Source organism: Leucopleurus acutus (genome assembly GCF_964270905.1).
Source record: "Leucopleurus acutus genome assembly, chromosome: 1".
In the NCBI taxonomy this organism is placed as follows: domain Eukaryota; kingdom Metazoa; phylum Chordata; class Mammalia; order Artiodactyla; family Delphinidae; genus Leucopleurus; species Leucopleurus acutus.
In genome coordinates this window covers 143748299-143770746 of record NC_139142.1, presented here as the reverse complement: position 1 = coordinate 143770746, position 22448 = coordinate 143748299, and the positions used below count along the sequence as shown (strand labels likewise).

The 22448-nt window shown below is 38.6% G+C and overlaps 1 protein-coding gene across 2 annotated transcripts in view; it reads left to right on the top strand.

Moving 5' to 3' along the window:
• Positions 1 to 17496, top strand: part of HMG20A (high mobility group 20A) — a 66099-nt gene extending 48603 nt beyond the window's left edge. For both annotated transcript variants that reach the window (XM_082839851.1, XM_082839852.1), the window contains 7 exons: positions 574 to 786; positions 3894 to 4026; positions 5035 to 5066; positions 10743 to 10818; positions 11507 to 11722; positions 12953 to 13095; positions 16589 to 17496. In XM_082839851.1, the coding sequence (XP_082695977.1) occupies positions 574 to 786; positions 3894 to 4026; positions 5035 to 5066; positions 10743 to 10818; positions 11507 to 11722; positions 12953 to 13089 (807 nt within the window). In that variant the 3' untranslated portion in view covers positions 13090 to 13095; positions 16589 to 17496. The remainder of the gene's footprint in view (positions 1 to 573; positions 787 to 3893; positions 4027 to 5034; positions 5067 to 10742; positions 10819 to 11506; positions 11723 to 12952; positions 13096 to 16588) is intronic.
• Positions 17497 to 22448: the final 4952 nt, after the last annotated feature.

Here is a 22448-nt window from a genome sequence, read left to right as displayed (position 1 = left end):
AATCTATAGTGCTATCTGCTGTGGGAAATAAACTGGTCTTTGAATGATATCAATGAGAAACACCCTTCATGAATGATTTTAATCCTAGTACTACAACTTGTCTCCTCTTCTTTTGCCCAGTGCTTGTGACAGCATCTTGTTCTGATCTACTGTAGCAATGTCTGCTTTCCTGGCACAGTGCTGTATATGTGCTGCATTTCTCATTTAGAATATTCCCCTGTCAGGAGTCAGGATTTGTTAAGTGAATATGAAGGCCAGAGCTTATGTGATCATGGTACCCCTCATTCTTATCTGTTGGGATTAGCACTAAAATAGCCCCTTAGTGTAACATTGTGTAGCATGGTACATAAAAAGGTCTGCAGGTGAACCATCTGGGGTCCCTTCTTGAAAACTGCATTGCAGCCATTTGTACCTATAACAGGTTTGGAGAGCTTTGAATATCCAGGGCCTTAATGGTAGCAAAATGCAATTATTAATCCTGTTTTGTTTGTTGATGTTGATTATTGTGTTATTTGGGGAAATTTTTGTTGTTGTAATTTGGTTTGGGGTTTTTTATTTTTTCTTGTTTTGTAGCAAAGAAGTAAACGAGGAGGTTGGTCCAAAGGAAGAAAGAGGAAGAAACCTCTTCGAGACAGCAATGCACCTAAATCCCCCCTTACAGGATATGTTCGGTTCATGAACGAGCGTCGAGAACAGCTTCGAGCAAAAAGACCAGAAGTCCCATTTCCAGAAATTACAAGGATGTTAGGCAATGAATGGAGTAAACTTCCTCCGGAGGAAAAACAGGTAATTGTTCCTATTCCTGATCCTTTGCTTGGTTTTGATTATATCTCAAAAATAACTTTTGTCAGAAAAGCAAAGAGAATGGACTGTTGATTCTCCAAGTTTGTCATGGGCCTAGGAGACCAGAATAGCAGGGTCCTTCATAGCTCTTTTCTCCACAGTGGTTTTTATACTCTTTCAGGGTCTGCTGCAGGGACGTGAGCAGGAGGGACTCTAGGATCCCCCCGCAAACCAAAGCAGCTCCACTTTTATTTGCTTTATATGCTGAGAGTTCATATAAGATTTTTGTAAAAAGTAGTTCAATATTTTTTTTTAACATCTTTATTGGGGTATAATTGCTTTACAATGGTGTGTTAGTTTCTGCAGTAGTTCAATATTAAGAAATCTATCAGCATGGTTTATTCTGCCGAGTTAAGTGAAAAGTCATGAGTTAAATGAGAAAAGGTCTTTTGATAAAATTCTGATATTCACATAAGAATTTTGTTTAAGAAAAAGATGTTACTGCTTTAATAAACTTTTTAAACTGGAGTTCTGGCAAATTTAACCTACTATGAAAAATAAAGCAAGAACTATTTGAATTCTCTTTCCTCCAAGACAGAAACTAACCTTATTGCCAAACTGAAACAAATCCATTTGTTAGATTTGAGAGGAATTAAAGACAAGTTAGCCACGAACTGGTTGAAATGCCACAAAATTGTTGGGATTGTAGGGATTGTCGGAGGGGTTGAAAGTTCCCAGCATTTTCAGTATCTGATATATGTCTATATTTCTCTTATGTCTTACACTCCTTAAAAAGGATTCCAAACAAACTAAAACCAAATTGAAAAATACTCTTGGGAATTAACTGAATTCAAAAAATTTCAAAGAGATCAGATTGAGTTTCAACTTGAAGCTCTGTGTTTGTGGTAGCAAGCTAATAGAAAACAGAGTATATCATCCATTGTTTTAGCTCTAATGTATAAATGGATTATGAGCTGTACATAGTTACTCTTTTCTCTTTAATTTTTTTATTTCAAAATTAATACACGCTCATCATTTAAAATTTTTTCAGACAATACAGAAGTATATAAGGAAAAACGCAAAAGTCATTTCCAGGGATAACAAACAGTGATAACTAACTAGTTAGGCAGGGCAAGGGTTTTCATGTTTGTTTTTGTTCTTAAATTTTTATTTGAAAATAATTTTTCAAATGTACAAAAAGTTACAAACATAGAATAATACAAAGAACACCCAAATACCCCTTACCCAGATTGACCTGTCATTAACACATTTTCTCTTTTCGCACATGCGCTCATACTCTCCTGGGCAAGATTGGGCATGTGGTTTCTCTTTTCTCTCTCTCTCTCTCTCTCTCTCTCTCTCTCTCTCTCTCTCTCTCTCTCTCACACACACACACACACACACACACACACACAATTTTTTTCTGAATTATTTGATATAAGTTACATACATCATAGCCCTTTACCCTTAAATATTTCAGTGTGAATTTCCTAAGAATAGACATGTTCTCTCACTTAACCACAGTTTAGTTAACAACCTCATAATTTTGTATTAACACAATACTTTTATCTAACTTGCCATCTATATTCCAGTTTTGTCAGTTGACCTCTAACATCATTCTTCTGTAACATTTTCCCCCTCCAGTTCAGATTCCAGTCCAGGGGTCAGGCTCTGAGTTTAGTAGTCAAATCTCTAGATTCCTTTAATCCGGGATATTTCCACAGCCTTTCTTTGTCTTTTATGACATTGATATTTTTTTAGGAATACCGTCTCTCCCTCTTCCTCCCCCTCCTTTTTGTTTACTTTCAACAGAACATTCCTCATTTTATATTTGTCTGATGTTTCCTCATGATTAGATTGAGGTTATGCATTCTTGGTCAGAATACTGCATAGGTGGACGTTGGTCCTTCTCAGGGTGTCGCATATGCAGGCACACAATGTCTTTTATTCCTCATTCCTCATTCCTTTTATTCGTAATGTTAATTTTGCTCACTCACTGAAGTTTTTTACTCTCCCTTGTAATTAATAAGTAGTCTGTGCAGAGACATTTTAAGAACATTCAAATAGTCTGTTCCATATCAAAATTTCCCCCTAGATTTAGCATTCATTAATAACTTTTGCCTGATCTAATATTTACCATGATGGTTGCAAAATGATGATTTTCCAACTCTAGCACTCCCTCCACATTTGCCAGTTGCCCTTCAGCATTCTAATCTAAGCAAGAGCCCTCTTCCTCCCTCCATTTATGTATCTGTTTGTTATTTATTTACAATTGGCTTAGGCATATGAATTTCTTTTTTTCCCAATGGTTTATAAATTATTACTATACTTGAGTATTTTGATACTTAAATTGTCCCAGATTTGGCCATTTGACCCCTACATCTGGCTCTTGTGTAGGACAAGGCTTTTAACATAATTTCTAACTCTTGTTTGTGTTCATTTAGAAGAGTATTTTTATACTTTATTTCTTAAACCTAACGATGAATGAAAAGTACAAGGCATTAAACAAAATTATCCTAGTAGATCAATGAACTTTGTTTAAATAATTAATAGCACAAAGCATGTAGATACAGGCTGTCTCATAGTAGTCCATTTTAGGTCCATAGGGTGAGGTCATTCTTTTTTATGTTCCTTGTATCTCCACTCTTCTGGCTCTTAAAGGCCAATTGATGTATGAGATCATCTCCTCAGAGTGGGTTGGGGATAAAGAAACAAAGTAATATTCCATCCTTTCCCCTGGGAAGATTAAGTGTGCCTATGTGGTGTTCAGTCTTCTTGAGGACTCTAGGGCCATGTGTAGTTCTATCTATAGGATTAGTAGAAGAACTGTAATCTTCTTGTGAATTTTTTATGAGAATGACCTCAATAGAAGTTGTCTTCAATAAGTTAAGAAAGGCAGCAGTCTAAAAAGTTAGAATCACCTATTTCTTTTATAACTAAGAGATATTTTATTCTATTCACATGACTTTTTTTTTTTAATTCTCAAAGCTTATCCCACTTGTACTTTTCTTTCCATGTGCTAATTATCCTTTGCTTTCTTCAAAGAGTTCATTGGTATTTTACGTCAGTAAGACCTATTTCTTGAAAATAATTCCATATTTCTTCCCCAGCGCTACCTTGATGAAGCAGACAGAGATAAGGAGCGTTACATGAAGGAGCTGGAGCAGTATCAGAAGACTGAGGCCTACAAAGTTTTCAGTAGGAAAACCCAGGACCGTCAGAAAGGCAAATCTCATAGGCAAGGTATCAGAACCAGAACCAAATGTATTTGTAGTTTGTTTTGCATGATGGAGTGTCACAAAGCCAAGTATCAGAGTGAGAATATAAAAGATATATTTCTATCATTCCTCTATTATACTACATTCACTTACAAGCATCATCTTGGAATTTTATTAAAATCACATTGCTCTCAATTAGAATTAGAATTAGAATTAGAATCTAATTTCTAAATTAGAAATTTCAGTTGGGGTTCCATATCCAGTATCAACAATTTGGCTTGTGCTCCAAGACGCTTTTAGTTGTCTGTGCTTTTTCTTCTATTTCCAATTTAGTCATTTCTCTACCTCTAAACAAATCTGTCTGCTACACTACATAACCGCCTTGCTGTAACACCTCTAAGCCTTTCATGTGATCATTTCTCCCAGCTTCCAGTGATCAATCATCCTTTTAATTCACTCATTCATGTATGCGTGTATTCAAAAAATGTATTGAACACCTCCTATTACATATTAGGATCTCATCTAGGCATTAAGGGTGCAAAGGTAAACAAGATACAGAAGATCCCAGTCTTCATGGATCTTTTGTTTTCCGTTAAAATTGTTCATCACACTCTTAAAATATTGCTAAAAGTTCCCCTTCTTCAGGAAACACTGCCAAAGAAAGAAGCCCCACTCATAATAGCTTGTCATTCCTGAGCTATTGCGTCTTCTCCACATTTGGGCATCTTGCCTGCTAAACTGTAATGTTCTGCAAACATCCTTTGGCATGTATTTCCTGTCCACTCTCCCACCCTGTTCTCCTCAAAGGTAAGAACTGTGTCTGCTGTTTCTCTTGTGTCTAACTGTGTAACCTGTAAGATGGGGTTCCCTTTAACTTTTGTTGACTGATTAATAAAGCTATCAGAGAAAATATGATATGTTTTGAGAGCCCACATATACCAGCAGTTTTTGTAGCTTAGCATAGTCATTTCCTTAGGTTTTGTTATTTTGTTTTGTTTTTCAGCTTAATGTTCTTATTCTATCATATTTTTAGATGCAGCCCGACAGGCTACTCATGATCATGAGGTAATTAACTTTCTCTCTACATAGCGTGCGTGCGTGTGTGTGTGTGTGTGTGTGTGTGTGTGATATATGTATATAATAATGATGCTATTTGAAATGCTATTGGACTGTTTTTTAATGAATGGCAGAGTATTTCCTATCCTGTAATTAGGATTGGGTTAGTTGCCTTTAGCTCAAGGACTCTTAGCATATGGCAGACACTTATGTCATGAGTCTGCCCTTGAATTAAAGCCCCTAACTCTAGTCCTTTCTTATGGTCCAAGAATTTTATTGGCTTTAAATGCTGAAGATGGCTGGAATTTGGAGTGAGGTATAGAAATGAGGACCAACTAAAAGCTATACCTTGACCATAGTTTATCATCATCAGATACTATATTCTGACTCTCAAAAAGTTGTTATTTAGGGAATCCAGCATTTAGTTAAAATGAACTATTCAACTTACAGCATCTACAGACCACAAGTGACATTATCTTGATTACTCTGCCTACTTTCCTCACTGGTGCATATTTGTTTACTGGCCTTTTCCCCTCCATTGGTTCAGTCTCAGCAATAGGATTTAGACCTGTGTTCCTGTATAGGACTGAGGCCTGTGTGTGTTGGCTCTGCTGCATAGAGAGCTTTAAATATATATGTAGCCTATGATTAATATATGGTTCTAAGAAAATAAAATTTGTGGTAATTTCATGCATGAAAATGCTCAATGACTCCTCATTGCTTACCAAATCACATTCAAACTCAGCAATCAGGGTTTTCTGTAATTAAGCCCCTATTTCCCTTTCCAAATACCTTAACTCCCATATTTCCCATATATATCTTATGTACTTAAAAACCTTTAATACTCACTGTCCTCCAGGTGCCCCATCCTTTTCTGCCTCATGCCTGTGCTCATATTCTTCCTTTCACGAGAATACTTTCTTTCCCTCACTCATTTTTTCTGTGACCCTCTCCCATCATCCAATTTTGCCTCTAAATTCTAGTCATCCATCAAACCCTATTTCAAGTTCTATTTCCTCCTTCAAGCTTTTCCTGTTTCCTCCAACTTCTTTTAAACCTCACAGCTCTCTATATTACTCTTACGCACTTAGCTGATCTGGCTAAGGTGCCAAAGTTACTCAAGTGCTTCTGTTATTAACACGCTTGGATTATAATCTCTTTGAAGGCATGCATGGTCTAGTTCCATATTGTACCCATCCCATCTAGCATGATGCCCTTGCATGGAAGAGTTCTTCCATAAATACTTATTTGTTTCTATACAAAACCCATTTGTTGAAATAACAGTGGATATTTACACAAAAAGAATTTTCTGATATACTCTTTTGCATGTATTGGGTTTTTTACTAAATCAAGGAAATCATTTCTTCAAAATAATAATGTATTTATCTTGGAGTTGTAGTTCTCATACCTAATTTGATATTGGTGACCTTCAAAACATAGAGAATACTTTTAGATTCACAAGTCAAATAGATTTATTACCATCCATGAATTAGAAAGTGAGAAGCATAGTAAATATTAGCATTTTATTATTCATATAAATCCTATATAAATGTGGTTATATATGACATCTCTGTGTTTCAATTAGGATGAAATCTTATTTTTTTTTTGCTTGAGAAACTGTATGTACACTATATATTTTAAATCATAATTGAATAGTGTTGCAAGCTTTCCATATTGCCAAATACTTATATAATTACTTATTTCTCCTTCCTTTGTGTGCCCAACCCACCAATATCATTAAATTACCAAACTTCCTTTTTTCCCTATTAAGCATCCTTTATAGCTTCTCTGTCCTTAATGGTTACAAAAGAGAGTATAAACAGTAATCTAAAATATTAGAGCTCACATTTTCTAGTCAATGACTGACTCCTTTCATCACTATGGATTTTACTGCCCAAACCATATGTGGCATTTTTGCTTCTCATAAAGTTAACAGTTGCCATCAGAAAAGATTTAGTAGACTTAGTCATAGAAGCTGCTGCTACTGATTTGAGAAATGAAGGTTTTTTTAAATACATTATTTAGTATGATATGAATTTCTATGATATATGAAAAGGAATAAGTCTCTGTGTGATTCCCCTGTTTCAGGCTTAGACTCATGTGAAACACAGAAAAGGAGGGAGTAGGTGGAGAGCCAGCAGTAATTTCTCAAATGTGTGTACAGTAGGGTCTATAAATCTGCTGTATGCCCACATCAGGATAAAGCTCTCTTAGTAAGGTTGTTGACCCGATTAGTGCCCCCCACTTTATCAGTTTTTATTGAATAATATCTTACTAAACTAGGTAATTTCAAAAGAGTTGCAATTAAAAAAAACCTCTTTGACAATTGTTAAACATATTTACACATAACCTCTTAGAGTATAATAAGAGTTAAGAAAAATAAGAAAACACTACAAGTGGAAAACAAAAGGAGCCACAGAAGCCCCCATGGAAAGGAGGAACTGAATCAGACCTTAAAGATGACCCAGGTTTTGTGGGGCACTTCAGATATATTTATATTCATATATATATATATGTAAAATGGCTTGAGCAGAGTTATGAGGAAGTTAATAAAAGAGCAAGTACCTTGCAAAGTGCCTAAAACATCACAGTTTCTAAAAACATGCTTACTTCCCTTTACTTATCCTATTAGGAATAAAATGGCAAATGCCATAAAGTAGCCTTCGGGCTCACTTCAAAACTACTAAGACCTCAGAAATCCTCTCGACTGACCCCCTCATTTTGCCGGTGAGGAAAATGACTTGCCTGAGACAGGAAAGAACTTCCCAGAGTCACTTATTGAATTAATTAGAGGCAGAATTGTGACTGAAAGCCAGGCCTCTGTAGCCCCATCTTATTTAGCAGTCCTGGCAGCACCTGCCACGTTATATGGAATAAACAGCGTTGCAAGTTAAAATGGGCCAGGTTGCCTGTGATGTCAGCAAAATTTGTTGCCACTTGAGACAGAAACAATTTGATTTGTGTGTGTGTAGTAAAGAAACCTATTGTATTCCCTAATGGAACTTAGATTCCTAAGACATTGTTGCCAAGGCAGTTACTGGAGAGCATATTAGAGCCAAAGAAATGCTGACCTGAAAGCCATTCAAGCCATTCTGCATAGCAGTGGGGCACTTAAGCCTGGTACACAATATTAAGAGCATTCCTTAAGGTAAAGGGCACTTGAGAGAAGCATATCACTCTCTATGAATTTCTGGCCCTGAGCCTAGATCACAGCAAAATAGTTTCAGTTCAAAAGGCCTCTGTTCTCTTACCCTCCACTCAATATATAGAATGAAAACCAAAGTGAAGAGTATTCTTGCTCCTCTCAAATCAAGAGCCAGCCTGCTAGACCCAGGAGTCAGCTAGTGTTACTCTCAAGAAAGTGTCTAAATCTCAAGTGAGGACTAAGATAGAAACAATAATTTTGTTTCTCCTTTAATTTATGGGAAATGACACTCAGCCTGAACAAATTAGACCCTTTCAATGAAGAGGTAATGAAATCCTTATGATTTTAATCCCTTGAGTGACCCTTGGAGCAGCTTAAGTATATCTGAGCCCCCAAGAGGATCCTCTCCAATGCCAAGTAATGTACTCAGTAATGGAAGAGTGCTGATGGGTTTTATGACCACTCTTCAGTTAAGTAGAATTCTCTGTTGCCTCTCAGAGACTGAACAGTTTCATTTAATTGCTTTGGTGTTTCTTTCTTTGCACTCTAAGAATCTATACCAAAAGGCAGTGTGTTAATGCACCTATGTGGTGCTGTCCTCTGCCTTTATGTAGTTAGCCTGGTTTGGTTTGGACTGCTTTGGCAGGGAAGAGAGCAGAAGTACCCATCTGAGCAGAATCTAGGCCTTGGAGAGGGCTCTCGGTACCATGGTAATGGAAGCCAAGCATCCCCACCTACCCATCTGACTGGCAGATATTCAGACCTATGGCTAGGTAAACTGATCTCATATAAGCCTGTGCAGTTAACTAAGAGACTGAACAAGATGGGATGATAAAATCATAAGGCCTTATCCTAAGTCATTTATGGACTTATGCTTATATCTGTTATGTCTTATATAGTTAAACAGAGTTAAAGAATATGGTAAGCCAGCAGAGTAGAGAGAAAGTCACTGAGAAGTATGCCTAAGATACCTTCTGGAACCAGCCTTTCTTGTCCATACATTAGTTCTCTTTGAAATCCACCAAGAGCTGGCTAGAGGTAGAGCTTTGCATGTTGAAACTGGGGCTTTCAGTGGTAATCTTGTTGTTTGTTTTTAAATTGTTCTGAAAAACTTCACTTTCTTTCTTTAAGAGGTAAAAGATAGGGTAAAAATTAAGTGCTGTGAAAGTATCTTCAGGTAAATACATTGTTTTTCAGACTTCCATCTTAGACGTCTCTCTTGATCAGATGCCATTGGCAGGCAGCTTACACAGCACAGCCCTGACCCCTAAGGAGGCAGACACCAGTATGAAAACAGGATCTTGGCTGTCAGAATTCCCTCATAGGCTGTTAAGTGTTTAACCTTTCTACTGGGCCCCAAATCATATTTGTGTTCAAAGATAAAAGACTAGTGGTGGCAAAAGTAGGAAAGATACATTCTATCTCTGGCATTAAATTTGTTTCTATAGGAATGATTTCTAGATTTTTTAAACTGTTCTTTATGTTATAAAGGTTTTGGAATCTTCAGATTTCACTATCAATTTCTTCAGTACTCATTTCCCACTGTTCTCTTTACCATCTTATATTATGCAAGATTTTAAATACTGCCAAGACACTTATAATTTATGTTCTTAATGCTTTCAACTTCAAATTCATTGTAGAAACTGCAGACAAAGCATTTTGAAATATTGACTTTATTCACAAGGATCATTGTGGAATATATTTTGCAGTGGTTTTGTGAGACTTTTATTTTTAATGGCTTATTGGTGAATTCATTTTAGGTTGATTATTCTTTTCTATCTCACATAGTCCTTGGGATTTTCATACTTAGAACCCAGTTATTTCTGGATTTTTGGTTTTGTTTGTTTGTTTTTCCTGTGTCTGAAGAAAGTCTAAAAGATCCCCAACTATAGGCTGCCCTTGTAAATAAGTAGAAGTAAAAGTAGAAATCCCAGTGGAATACCATTATTATTACTCATGGCTGGCAGATGTCTGCTTAAAATTCTTATTGTCCACTCTGCAAATTTAGATTGCATAATCCTATCTCAGAGAACACTTTATGTATATAAAGTGTATATACATAAATGTATATAAATGTATATACATGTATATAAAGTGCTTTATGTATATAAAGCACTTAATGTATAAAAAGCACTTTATGTATATAACCAACAGAAGCAACAGAAAAAAAACCTAGAAATTCTCTTTCTATATTCCTACCTCAACCACTTTCTCCACTGTATACTGTTGACTATTCAAAGCACAGAGCTAAGAAATGGTTTCCAAAATCTCCATTAGGGAAGTTTATGTAGGTTTGTTTTAAGGTTTCTCATTGCACAGCAGTCGTCACCTGAGAGATCTGAATATTTGACCTGCTTGAGCTCTATGAAAGTTTGGTTCCAAAGAAAAGGTGAATACATTTTCCTCACAGCCCCACCTAGACTGATTCCTGCTCATCCTACTATTTCTTTAAGGAAAACATGACCATTGTGCCTTTAGGCACCACTGTTTAATTTAGCTTCTGTTTAAGAATTAACTATTTTGTTACTCTTGATTCACAGAAAGAAGCAGAGGTAAAGGAACGGTCTGTTTTTGACATCCCTATATTTACAGAGGAATTCCTGAACCACAGCAAAGGTGATTACCAAAGGATCGTTTTGTGTTACTCACAAAACGTTGTCGGGAGGAATTCATTGCTGAAAAGCAACGGTAGTGATATTCCAGACCCTGGGACTGGTCTGGAAGAAGAAAACTGCTTCCATTTCACTCTGTATGAAAAGCAGCTACTCAGAGACCCGTGGAGGACAGCTGAGCCAGTGTTGTCAAAGCTCCTTTAGTCTCTGGATCAGAGGAAATAAATATACATAACTAATTCAATTGCTTTCAGGCTCTTAGCCTAGAACCCTTTGTACAAATGAAAGCTTACATGGATGTCCAAAATATAAAATAAATATGAGTAAAGCTGACCCCACTGCAGTAAAGATGTGGACCCACAGCTGTGCTTGCCCAGTCTCCCAGGATCCCCCTGTGGAACCCCTCAGGCTTATCATTGCACAGCTTTAAAAAATCAAACAAACAAATACTGGGAATTACAGCAGTTCCTTACAATCTTAAGTATAGAATATGACCAGCTTTAAGAATTAAAATAACTCTGGGGAGCCAGGCGTTTTACTGCTGAAATTGCTATCTGGAAGGCCATAATGAGAATAGGGACATGAGGAGGGGTAGCTAATTAGAGACAGCTAAGCAGGACTTCCTGTAAGAGTCATCGGGACTCCTCAGAGAGGCTGGTATTACCTGTGTTTTGTCGGGGTTTTGTCCTCAGCTCGGGAGGCAGAGCTCCGTCAGCTTCGAAAATCCAACATGGAGTTTGAGGAAAGGAACGCAGCCCTGCAAAAGCACGTAGAGAGCATGCGCACAGCGGTGGAGAAGCTGGAGGTGGACGTGATCCAGGAGCGGAGCCGCAACACCGTCTTACAGCAGCACCTGGAGACCCTGCGGCAGGTGTTGACAAGCAGCTTCGCCAGCATGCCCTTGCCTGGTAATGTCATCCCTAGCTGAGCCCTGTAAAGTGGCAGGGGTGGGGGGAGGTGCTGTTCATGTTGGTACTGGTGTGGTGAGGCTGAAGTCTCACCTCCAGAGGAGAATCAGTAAACTCAGGGGTCTTTTCCTCAGAGGTTTTTGTGGGCCATGTAATAGAATCTCAGTATTGGTTAAAATCATCCAGAATTTCAGGCTCTCTGCTCAGTTAAATTTTTCTTCAGTTGTATTTTCATACAGTCTACTTTCTGTTAAGCTTAATTTGATATTCTGAACAGTGGAAACTGAGTAATATTAAAGTCCTAAGTGGAGCACTTTTCTTTTTTTGTTTTTTAAATTGTGGTGTAATTGACATATAACATTGTGTTAGTTTCAGGTGTACAACGTAATGATTCACTATCTGTATACACTGTGAAATGATCACCACAATCTAGTACCATGCATCACCATACAGAGTTACCAAAAAGATTTTTTCTGGTGATGAGAACTTTTAAGATATACTTTCTTGGCAACTGTCAAACATGTAGTACAATATTATTGACTACAGTCACCATGCTGTACATTACATCCCCATGACTTAATTTATAACTAGAAGTTTTTATTTCTTGATCCCCTCCCCCAACTCACCCATCCCCCCCAGAGCATTTTTCTGATGTATATTTTCTTGCTTTGTAATATTATCTTAATGGGAAGGAAAAGGAAAATAAATACTAGTATTTCTTTTTTTTGGGGGGGTACGCGGGCCTCTCACCGCTGCGGCCTCTCCCGCCACGGAGCACAGGCTCCGGACGCGCAGGCCCAGCGGCCATGGCCCACGGGCCCAGCCGCTCCACGGCATGTGGGATCCTCCCGGACCGGGGCACAAACCCGTGTCCCCCACATCAGCAGGCGGACTCTCAACCACTGCGCCACCAGGGAAACCCATAGTATTTCTTATATACTCTTTCATTTTGAAAATAGTTACAGCAGAGCTGGGAGAGTCTTTAACCTTTCGTGCTATGCAACTACACCTATATACTGCACAGCAATTATATAGCCCATCTGTTTATTTAGAGTATGTGGATTAATTTCATTTCTTTGAGGTCTAAAAGTCTCTCCTCTGAAAATAAAATCTTCTCTATGGAGCAGACCACATTAGAGTCAAGTTTCTTTTGCTGTGGAATCACTGATCTGTGTTATGGTTGAACTGAATGGGAGGATTTTCTTACTTTCTCTTCTTATCTCACTTCAGGAAGTGGAGAGACACCTACAGTGGACACTATCGACTCCTATATGAACAGACTGCACAGTATTATTTTAGCTAATCCCCAAGACAATGAAAACTTCATAGCTACAGTTCGAGAAGTTGTGAACAGGCTTGATCGTTAGGGAATGGTGAGTGCTCACTGACATGATTCGTACGTGCCAGCGTGTCATCAAAAATAAGATGGCATTAGACTTTATCAATACTAGTAAAACCCTGGAATTACATTGAATAAGTGAGTTGGAGACTTGATTAAGATTCCTGTTGCATGGTTGCTAAATGTAGTAAATAGTGTTGGAAAACTGAATCAAGATAGTTTTTCTTCATGCATGCCTCCACATGGCTTAATGGAAAGAGCGTGATTTTTGTGGTTGGACCTCAGTTCTAGCTTTGTCACTTATGAGCTGTATTCTCAGGTATTAGTTTCCCAAAGAGCTTTGAAGGGTGAGTGAGAAATTTAGAGAAAACAACCCTCCAAACAACACATGGAACAAAATAAATATCACTTAATTGCTAAGCTTCCTTTCCCCTGTAAAGTTAATGATAATTTACAATAGTCAGTGAGACATTGTATGTGTACAAGACTCTATAAGTAAGAAGCTTTTCATTTATCACTCAATATCAGAGTAACTGTAGTATGTTAAATGTTAATGTGGACTAACCTTACAGTGAAACAGTTAATGCCTTGATTAAATATATTAAAAAATAAATGAACTCTCAATAAGTAGAAAGAGAGAAAAGAGAAAATAAGCTTTTTAAAAACATATTCAACAAATGACTAGTAGTATGTGTTGCACCCTTTTAGAAGAGAAAAAAGTACATTTCCCAAAGGGATCTGCTTATATAAACTTTGTGGTACTAATGGTCAGTCATCAGGTATCATCACTCAAATTCCTGTAGAGATAGGGTACCCTTTAGTATGTCATTCCACAAAATTGACAGCCCTTTGGGCTGTCAGTTAAATTGTTTCATACCTGCAGACATATAAACTGTGTGGAAATCTTGGAGTTGGACCATACAATGAGTGGCCATATATGAATGCTAAAACAAGAGTGGATAGCAGGATATGCTCCTTAGAATGGCTGGTCATGGGCTTGGATCCTCATTTATTTGTCTTGCAGGTACATGAGCACACTCATATACATACTAACATTCTAACATGGTCTGGACCTTGAGCAACATGTGCAAGAATAAATAAAACCCATGATTCTTTATCCAATGAGGCCACATCTGGCAGCATAGACAAAAGCAGTAGTCTTTATCCTTCTTGTCCAAGCCCTCAAATAGTAACTGTACAAGGCAATTTATTATACTTTAGCCTCAGCCGTGCTCTGATGGGGAAAGGATTACTGTCCTTCTAGTGAGTAGCCAGATGGAACAGACCATACTTCTAAGAGATGGCTGGACTCCCTGCAGAATAAAGAAATGGCATTACTGCTGCTGTATGTGAAGGGAACAGCTTGTAAATCTAGGCTTGGGATTTTTAGGAGCTCGTCATCTTTCTCATTTTCACACAGTGTTTTCAATTAACACTCTTGTAGGCTTGAAAAGAGAGAGCTGGGAGAAACAGTGTGGAGGATTGTGAAAGAACACAGTAATTGATAACGTGGTGTCTCCTCACATAGGTATAGGGCAGTTATTGCAAGTTCTGAGCCAAAAATGGTTTTCCATTTTGAGCATTTGGCCAGTAAGACTTTCCTAAAGCTTTATCTATCTTAAGGATATAAACTGTAGTATCTGCTTTCCAAGGTGTCTTTGAAAACCTAGAATGTGATGATTATTCTTGATTTTAACCTACAAATATTTTGCCCTTGAAAGAAACAGTACCTGAAAATGTGAACCGTTTTATTACCGCAGATTCTTACAATCTAGCCATATAAACATAACTAAGAATGGATAGTTCTCCGTACCCTCTGAAACTGTCAAATGAAACAATTATAAAGACTGTGATTAACACTAGCTTGCCCTCATTATACAAATATGTACAGACAGCTAGGCCTGATGTCCCCAGCATTCATGGTGCAATTAATTACTCTGACATGAGCTTGGCAAAGGTTTCTTCCATTGTCAGGACCCAGTGAGTGAAAGGAAGCTAATGGTCTACAGCTTTAGAGGAGCATATTAGAGCTGGAAGGGGTGTTTAGAAATCCCATTATTTTACATACGAAGAAACTGAGTCCCAAAGAGGCAGAATCTCTTGCCTGAAAATACCTGAGTATGTGGGTGCAGAATCCAGAACTAGAACACATGTATCTAAACTCAGCGGGGTTTCTAAAACATTGATACAAGGAGGTAGGGATGGGTGTAAGGGGAAAGCACTAAAAAAAATCTTAGAATGAGAGCATTAAGATAAATGGGAGGTAATTAGGAAAAAATTACAATCCAGCAATTATAATGTTATAAAATTTTGGTCAGCCATTTTATAATTATTTTTATAGTTATACAATGGAAGAATTACCCCAGCTGTCATCTTTCTTTGTGGCTGACTTGTACTTAGAAAAAGTGGAGCTGGGAGGAAGTCATGGGGGTGATTTCATATTGACAGATGACTACTGTATATAAACTATCAAAAGCCATATGTTGCTTGATTTCAGTTGAACCAAGTGATAAATATTTGCCTGTTTGAGGATTGGAAAAATATATATATATGTGATTGCCTTTTTATCAATGTAAAAATGTATTCATCTTATGCACACAGTACATCCCTATCCATGCAGAAGGCCTTAGATTTATACTTGAAGAAAATTGGTTTTGATTGACCAGGACTAAAGTAAAGTACTAATTTTTCATCATCAGATTTGTCCCTGATACTTGCTTTTCTGTGTTCGGCTGGCAATTTTCCAACCTCCCCATTGTGGCTGAGCTGGAGCAGGGCCACATTTTTCATTGAAATGTTGTCTAAAATGCCTCAGTGAGGTTGGTTGCTTGCAGCTTTGTGAGCTCTTTAGTTTACATACACCCTGCTACTCACCGTAACCCTTTTTTTTTTTTTTTTTTTTTTGGCCACGTAGCACTGGGTGTTTATTCTGCATAATAATAATAATAAACGACACTGTGAGCATTTACACATGCCGGCACATCCTAAGTACTTTACGTGTGCTGGCTTATTGACTCCTTGCCACAACTCCATGAAGTTTTTCTTTTTTCCATTTAATTTAATTTTATTTTTTTATTAATTTTAACTGGAGTACAGTTGCTTTACAATGTTGTGTTAGTTTCTGCTGTACAGCAAAGTGAATCAGCCATAGTATACACATATCCCCTCTTTTTTGGATTTCCTTCCCATTTAGGTCACCACAGAGCACAGAGTAGAGCTCCCTGTGCTCTACAGTCGGTTCTCATTAGTCATCTATTTTATACATAGTATCAAGAGTGTATATATGTCGATCCCAATCTCCCAGTTCCTCCCACACCCCCCTCCCCCTTGGTATCCATATGTTTGTTCTCTACGTCTGTGTCTCTATTTCTGCTTTGTAAATAAGAACATCTATACCATTCTTCTAGGTTCCACGTACCTTAACCCTTTTGAAAATAGAGCAAGGCATTATTTTAACCCATAGCCCTAACCCTTTCTGATCTGTGCTTACGTTTTGGTATCCTTTTTTTTTTCTCCCAATTCTACAGGTCTTAGAGCTCCAAGATGTTCTGTAAGTGGTTTTACTTGTTTGGAATGAGAAGCCATCCATGGAAATTTGAATTGAGAGGGAGGTACAGATTACTCTGCTTGTGAAGGAACTGTCAGTTGAGTTAAATGCCTTCACCCCAGGAAGCCATATGAGGGAGCAACAAAAGGAACATGTATGTGAGCTTCCTATGGAATCGTCTTCGTGAAGCTTTGACCGTGTACAGCCACTCTCCCGAGTCTTCAGTTTCCTATCATTTCTATTTCTGTTGAAGTGGGTCTGCATATATTCTGCTGACCAGGCGCCCCTGAGACTGGCATCTTCTGCAGCAGAAAGGAAGCCTTCTTATTGTTCTGCTTCATTCAGATTGGACTCTTTTATCAGTGGCTCTGTGGTTTTATCAGTGGTTTTCCTACCTAGCTGTCACTTTTTCTTAATGCTTTTGGGGGTTATTTTTTTATTTCCTTCACCCCCACCAAGCTAGACATCTCCATTTTCTGACCTCTTGGCTTTGTTGCTCAGCAGGGTTCTGAAGGAGAGTTTCTCTCATTGGACAGGCCCAGTCTTCTCCCATCATTGTCCTGCTGTGACTCCAAAGAAAGGAGCTTCTTGTTGACAGTGTCCTGTGGAGTGAGGCTGTGTTTCGTATCCCACACAGCGCTCAGGGTGCCAGCCCTCGTGGAGGCTTTGTGGTTGCTGCCCTGAAGGAGAATGCTCTTTCCTTCCTCCTTGGTACTGCCTGCTGTTTTCTGAGCATTGCTCGTGCACATACCCTGCGTCCCAGCCCCAGCAAGGCTCTTCTGTTCCCATCTGTTGGCAGTGACTTGTGGAATATTTTTGCTGAGGAAAAGGTCATTGGTAAACAGGACAGAACGAGAAAAGTCGTTTCTCATTTGGTATTGAAAAAAATCCTAAAGTTCATCATTGTTGCTTGAGGTGTACCGATTCATGGATACGGATGGGTGGAAATGCCATTCAGAATAGCCTCCAGCTGATGGAGGCTTTGTCTTCCTTCTGTAATCATAACTGCAGAGTCTGTATCAAAAGGACAGGCTTCCCTTCCTTCTCCCTGCTTAATTAGTAAGTGATTTTTTTTTTTTAAACACCAAAAGGGAAGAAGGGTTTCTGTTTCTCACCTCAGGGTTTGGTTTTGTTGTGTTGTGTTTGGATGCTCTGGAGCACGAGGCTGATGGTTGCAGCTGAGATCTTTGGAGCCAAAGCAGGGCATGCTGAGCCCATTGTCTAGGCACCACCCCACCGAAGGCGGGTGGAAGTGTGGCCCCCTCACAATATGCTCACAGGCCAGGGTGCAAGCCAGAAACCCCCGTCATGTTGCTGCCTCATCCTGTCTTCTCAGCATCTCCTCCCCTGATTTCTTTCTTAACCCAAAGGAAAAAAAACAACAACAAAAAACCTTTTTGAAAATTCTGATACGAACACACATCAAATTTCCATGTACCGAAGCCCATGTATCACCACTTGGCAGGCTTTTAGAATAAGAGCCCATCATTATCTATCTCTGTAAACCTAGCCAGCTCACCTGCTCTTCTCTATTTTCCTGTTTTCCTGCTCTCACCTGCCATTCCTGTGACTTCTTTCAGACTCCCTGCCTGCTAAGTCCAAGCTGGAATGCACTGTCTGTGGCAGGACATCCAAGCCGGTTCTGGAAGTTTGTGTCTGCCTTCTGCCAAATACTTTCTCTCCTTTCTTCCTCCTACTCTCTGTTTCTCCTTTGTGTCAGTTTTGCACAGCGTTCTTAGCAGTGCCGTAGACCAGGAAAGGCTGTAAGCTGGTCCAAAGATCGTCGTTCTCCTGAGTCTAGCTAGGATACCTGACATTGACTTGAGACATCTGCATATTCAGGAAAGCACGAGATCTCGAGAAAGCCTACAGTCTGAAATCATTTTCACAAAATAACAGCCTGCTTTTGACATGCTGGCTGGCCCTGCTAGCAGCGACACACCTGACTCACTGGTGGCTGGGATTCAGCTGCCACAAAACAAGCAGGTCTGCGTCACCTCCTCTCTCCTCTGTGCCCAGCCAGGAGGTACTAAATGAGGTCACAGGCTAACATGATACCTAATTCACATTTCCCAGTAACTTGTAGATGTTATTGCACTTACATGTTCTTCTCAAGAAATAAGTTGTTGCCTATTCAGTGTTACAGATTTCTTTCTTTTTATTGAAACACAAGGAGCAGCTGAGGAAAATGAGACAAAGTGTTTTATTTCTGACAAAATAAAATTTTAGAAAAAAATGTGTGTACATGTGTTTGAAACTGTTGAAATGCCAAGTTTTCTGTACAAGTGTTTTTGTAATTAAACTTTTAGATTTTCTTTGTTTTTTAAGAAGTCGATATGCTTGCTTGACATTTGCCTCATTAAAACTTTTCTGTGTTGAATCTACCCGATTCAATTTTTACCTGCATTGCCTTTTCATCGTAAAGACTTTGTCAACTCTACATTAATCATCAAGTCTGTTATGCTTATAAAGCAGTAACACATTCATTTTACTAATTGCTTATTCAAAATGTGTCCTAGCCTGTTTGAGAATTCGGCTCTCTTAATGTATGTTGTAAGAATACAATGAGTTATAATTCATTTTAATGTAGCAGTAGTATTCTGGAGGCAACTTGAAAGTCTGATGTTCTTAAAGTCAGTGACTTCAGTCCCCTTGATAGGAGACTTTTGACTTCCTTTTGACTGAAGAGATAAATTGTCCTTAAATGCTTGCTTTTAAAAATAACCACTACTTCACCAATCAGAATCATTTTTAAAGGAAATTTGTCACCTACTTCCACCCTGCTTTTAAAATCCTAGGGGTGAGCTCACCTGGCTTCCAAACCCTGCAGCTCTCCAAGTAGCTAGTTGTGTGGCATTGGGTGAGACTTGCTTTGTTCCAGCTTCAGTTTTCTCATCTGACATGCCTCAGCTCTCTTACACTTGTTAGAAAGATAGAATCAGGTAACAGAATCGACCATGCCTTGGAGGATATGAAGACTCTGTTACATGAATGCGAAGAATTGTTGAGGTAACTCAGTTAGGATCAGGCTTGACTACATTTAACAGAAACTCAAATCAGCAAAAGCTTGAATAAGAAACTTATCTCTCTCACTGAAAAGTATTCCAAAGGTAGGCAGTCCAAGACCAATATAGAGGCTCCTGTCTGCACCACAATATGGTTCCTTTCTCAGGGTCACCTCAAGGTCCAAAATAGCCACTTGACCATCAGCCGTCATTTGAAATTCCTGGCAGCATAAAGAAAAGAAAAAACCGGCAAGGACAAAACAGGCAAACTCAGCTGAGTCAGCACCCTTTAAAGAGCCTTCCTGGAAGCCACACTCAACTTCCAGAACACAATCACATGACAACAGCTAGCTATATGGAAGGCAGAGGAATCTCATCTTTCCTTGGACATTACTGCCCCCAATAATATACAGGTTTTAGTCAGTAAGGAAGGAGAAAATAAATACAGAGTAGGCAGCTCAGTTAATTTCATGACTCACATGTGTGACTCCATGCATACACTAAGGCCAGCCCTGCTATATTAGTAAACAAGATGCATCATCCTGCCTTTGCCTCTTGGCTATCGAGAATGACCACTTACTTCCTTGGCACCTTTTTCCCCCTTAAACAGTCAGAAAGCTGACAACTTGAGTTAGCATTTCCTGTTCCCACCTTAGCTCCTCCCTTACCCTCAACACTGGTGGCCAGTCTTGTTTGGTAAAAGTCAACATAAACAGGTGGCAATATCTCCCCCAGTTGTTTGTTCCCTTTCTCTAACTGCTCAGCATCTGCCGGGTTAAAACAACAACAGGATAATCTTTCCCTGAGGGTGGGGAAATTGAAGTATTGCTTGGCGGAAAAGCTCATAGCTACTTCCTGCCCTCTAAATTTCCTGCCTTGCAACTGAGGGTTCCAAGGGCCTTTTCTTTGTTTTATTTATTTGCCTTTTGATACATAGCCTGTGCTCAGAAACATATTTTATAATATCTATAGAAATAAACACTAGCTCATACACCAACTCACAGAAAAGATGAGGATCAAGAGTTACAAAGGTCAACTGAAAAATGTTAATGTACTTCCTCTCACCCAGAAGCCATTTCAGTTTAGTTTTCATGGGAATGTGGTCTATAGGGAGAAACTTCTGCCAGAAGCATAAATGTAAGCTCTGTTAGCCTAGAAAAATGCAGGAAGGAGAAGGAGCCATGAGATAGGGATGGCTTTGGGAAATTAAGAGCGGGGTCAATGCAAATTGTCCAAATAGAAGGATTTTTGTAAACCACCTACAACACTGCGTTGGTAAAGAAGATGCCTTAGATGTTTAGATAATATATAAGACAGTGGGTATAGAAGTAGTCTTTTGTCTGAGTTTCAAACACCACCTGACACTTGAGAAGCAGTTCTTTATAATCAGCTGCTGGGTTCCCCATTGCATGTCAGTTCACTATTTGGGACCACAAGAGTATTTATAAAACATGTTTCTGCCCTTGGCGTGACAGTCTAGTGGGAAAGACAGACATCTGCATCAATTGTTCTAACACAGGACAGCTTGTATTGAATTTTAATAGTGGTAAATAATTTTGAAAGAATTGCTTGAATCTCATCTGACAAGAGCTGGTTTTTCCATAATTGCCAGAGAGTTTGCATGGGGAGCACATCTGAGTCTTAGGAGATCAGCATCTTAACTAATAAGGACTTTATCTGAAATGTAAATGAAATATAAAAGTCTAGACTGATAACTATCTGAGTTTTTGTAGTAGAAGTTGAGGTAACTGGAAGGTAAGAGTAGTTGGATTATTGTAATTTAGACAATACTTTTTCAAAGTATGGTTTTGACTCATTAAGGGGACATTAAATCAATAAGTTGGTCAATAACATTTTTTAATTAAATTGAAGAGAAACGATCAGAATGCATTCCATGTAGTAAGGGTAAATATTATTTTGTGAAAACTTGTTTCCACTTCAGAACAGACACATGTGATGGGTTACAATGTGAAACGTACTTCTTACTGTAGGGTCACAATAAAGATAATCAATGACTGTTTCACTCCCTCTTAAATTGGATTGAACTGCTGGGTTCAAGTTTGGGCTCTGTGGTTTTCTACTTGTGTGACCTTAGATAAATTGCTTAAACCACTCTGTGGCTCAGCCTGTAACACAGGGATATTTATAGTGTCTATTGTGTAGAATTTTTATGTGGATTAGTTAATCCATGTAAGGTATTTAGTACCTGTCACAGAATAGACACCTAAGTAAATATTAGCTACTGTAATTAATGGAAGACTCAAGGGGAAAGAACAATTAGATACATACTATAGGCCAAGCACTTTGCTCTGCTTTTTATATAAATTATATATATCATTTAATTTGTACTACAACGTTGTAGAGTAGGACTATTACACCCATTATCCTGTACGTAAATTAAGACTCAAAGCTGATAAGCACCTTGCAGGTTATACAACTGGGAAAAGGCAAAGAAGAGATTTATACCCAAATCGTTCTGACTCCAAATTCCACTGTGGCGGTCCTGTCTTACAGATATTTAAGGAGACTGACAAGAGTTCAAGCAGCAGCACAGTATGGGGGTTCTGAGAACCAGAATTTGACCTAATCATTCAGTGGTATTTGTTGAATACCTTTCTTGTGTTAGGAGCTAACCTAGGTCCCTGTCCCCATGGAGTTTATATCCTGTTGGGGGAAAAGAGACTATAGACAAGTAACCTAACAGACTCATGTCAGCTAGTTGCCTAGAGGAGATGAAATGACACTAACTAGGGTAGAGGAAAAGCCTCTCTGAAAAAGTAATGTTTAGAGAAAGCAGATTGATGTGAAGGAGCCAGCCCTGTGACGACTGGCAAT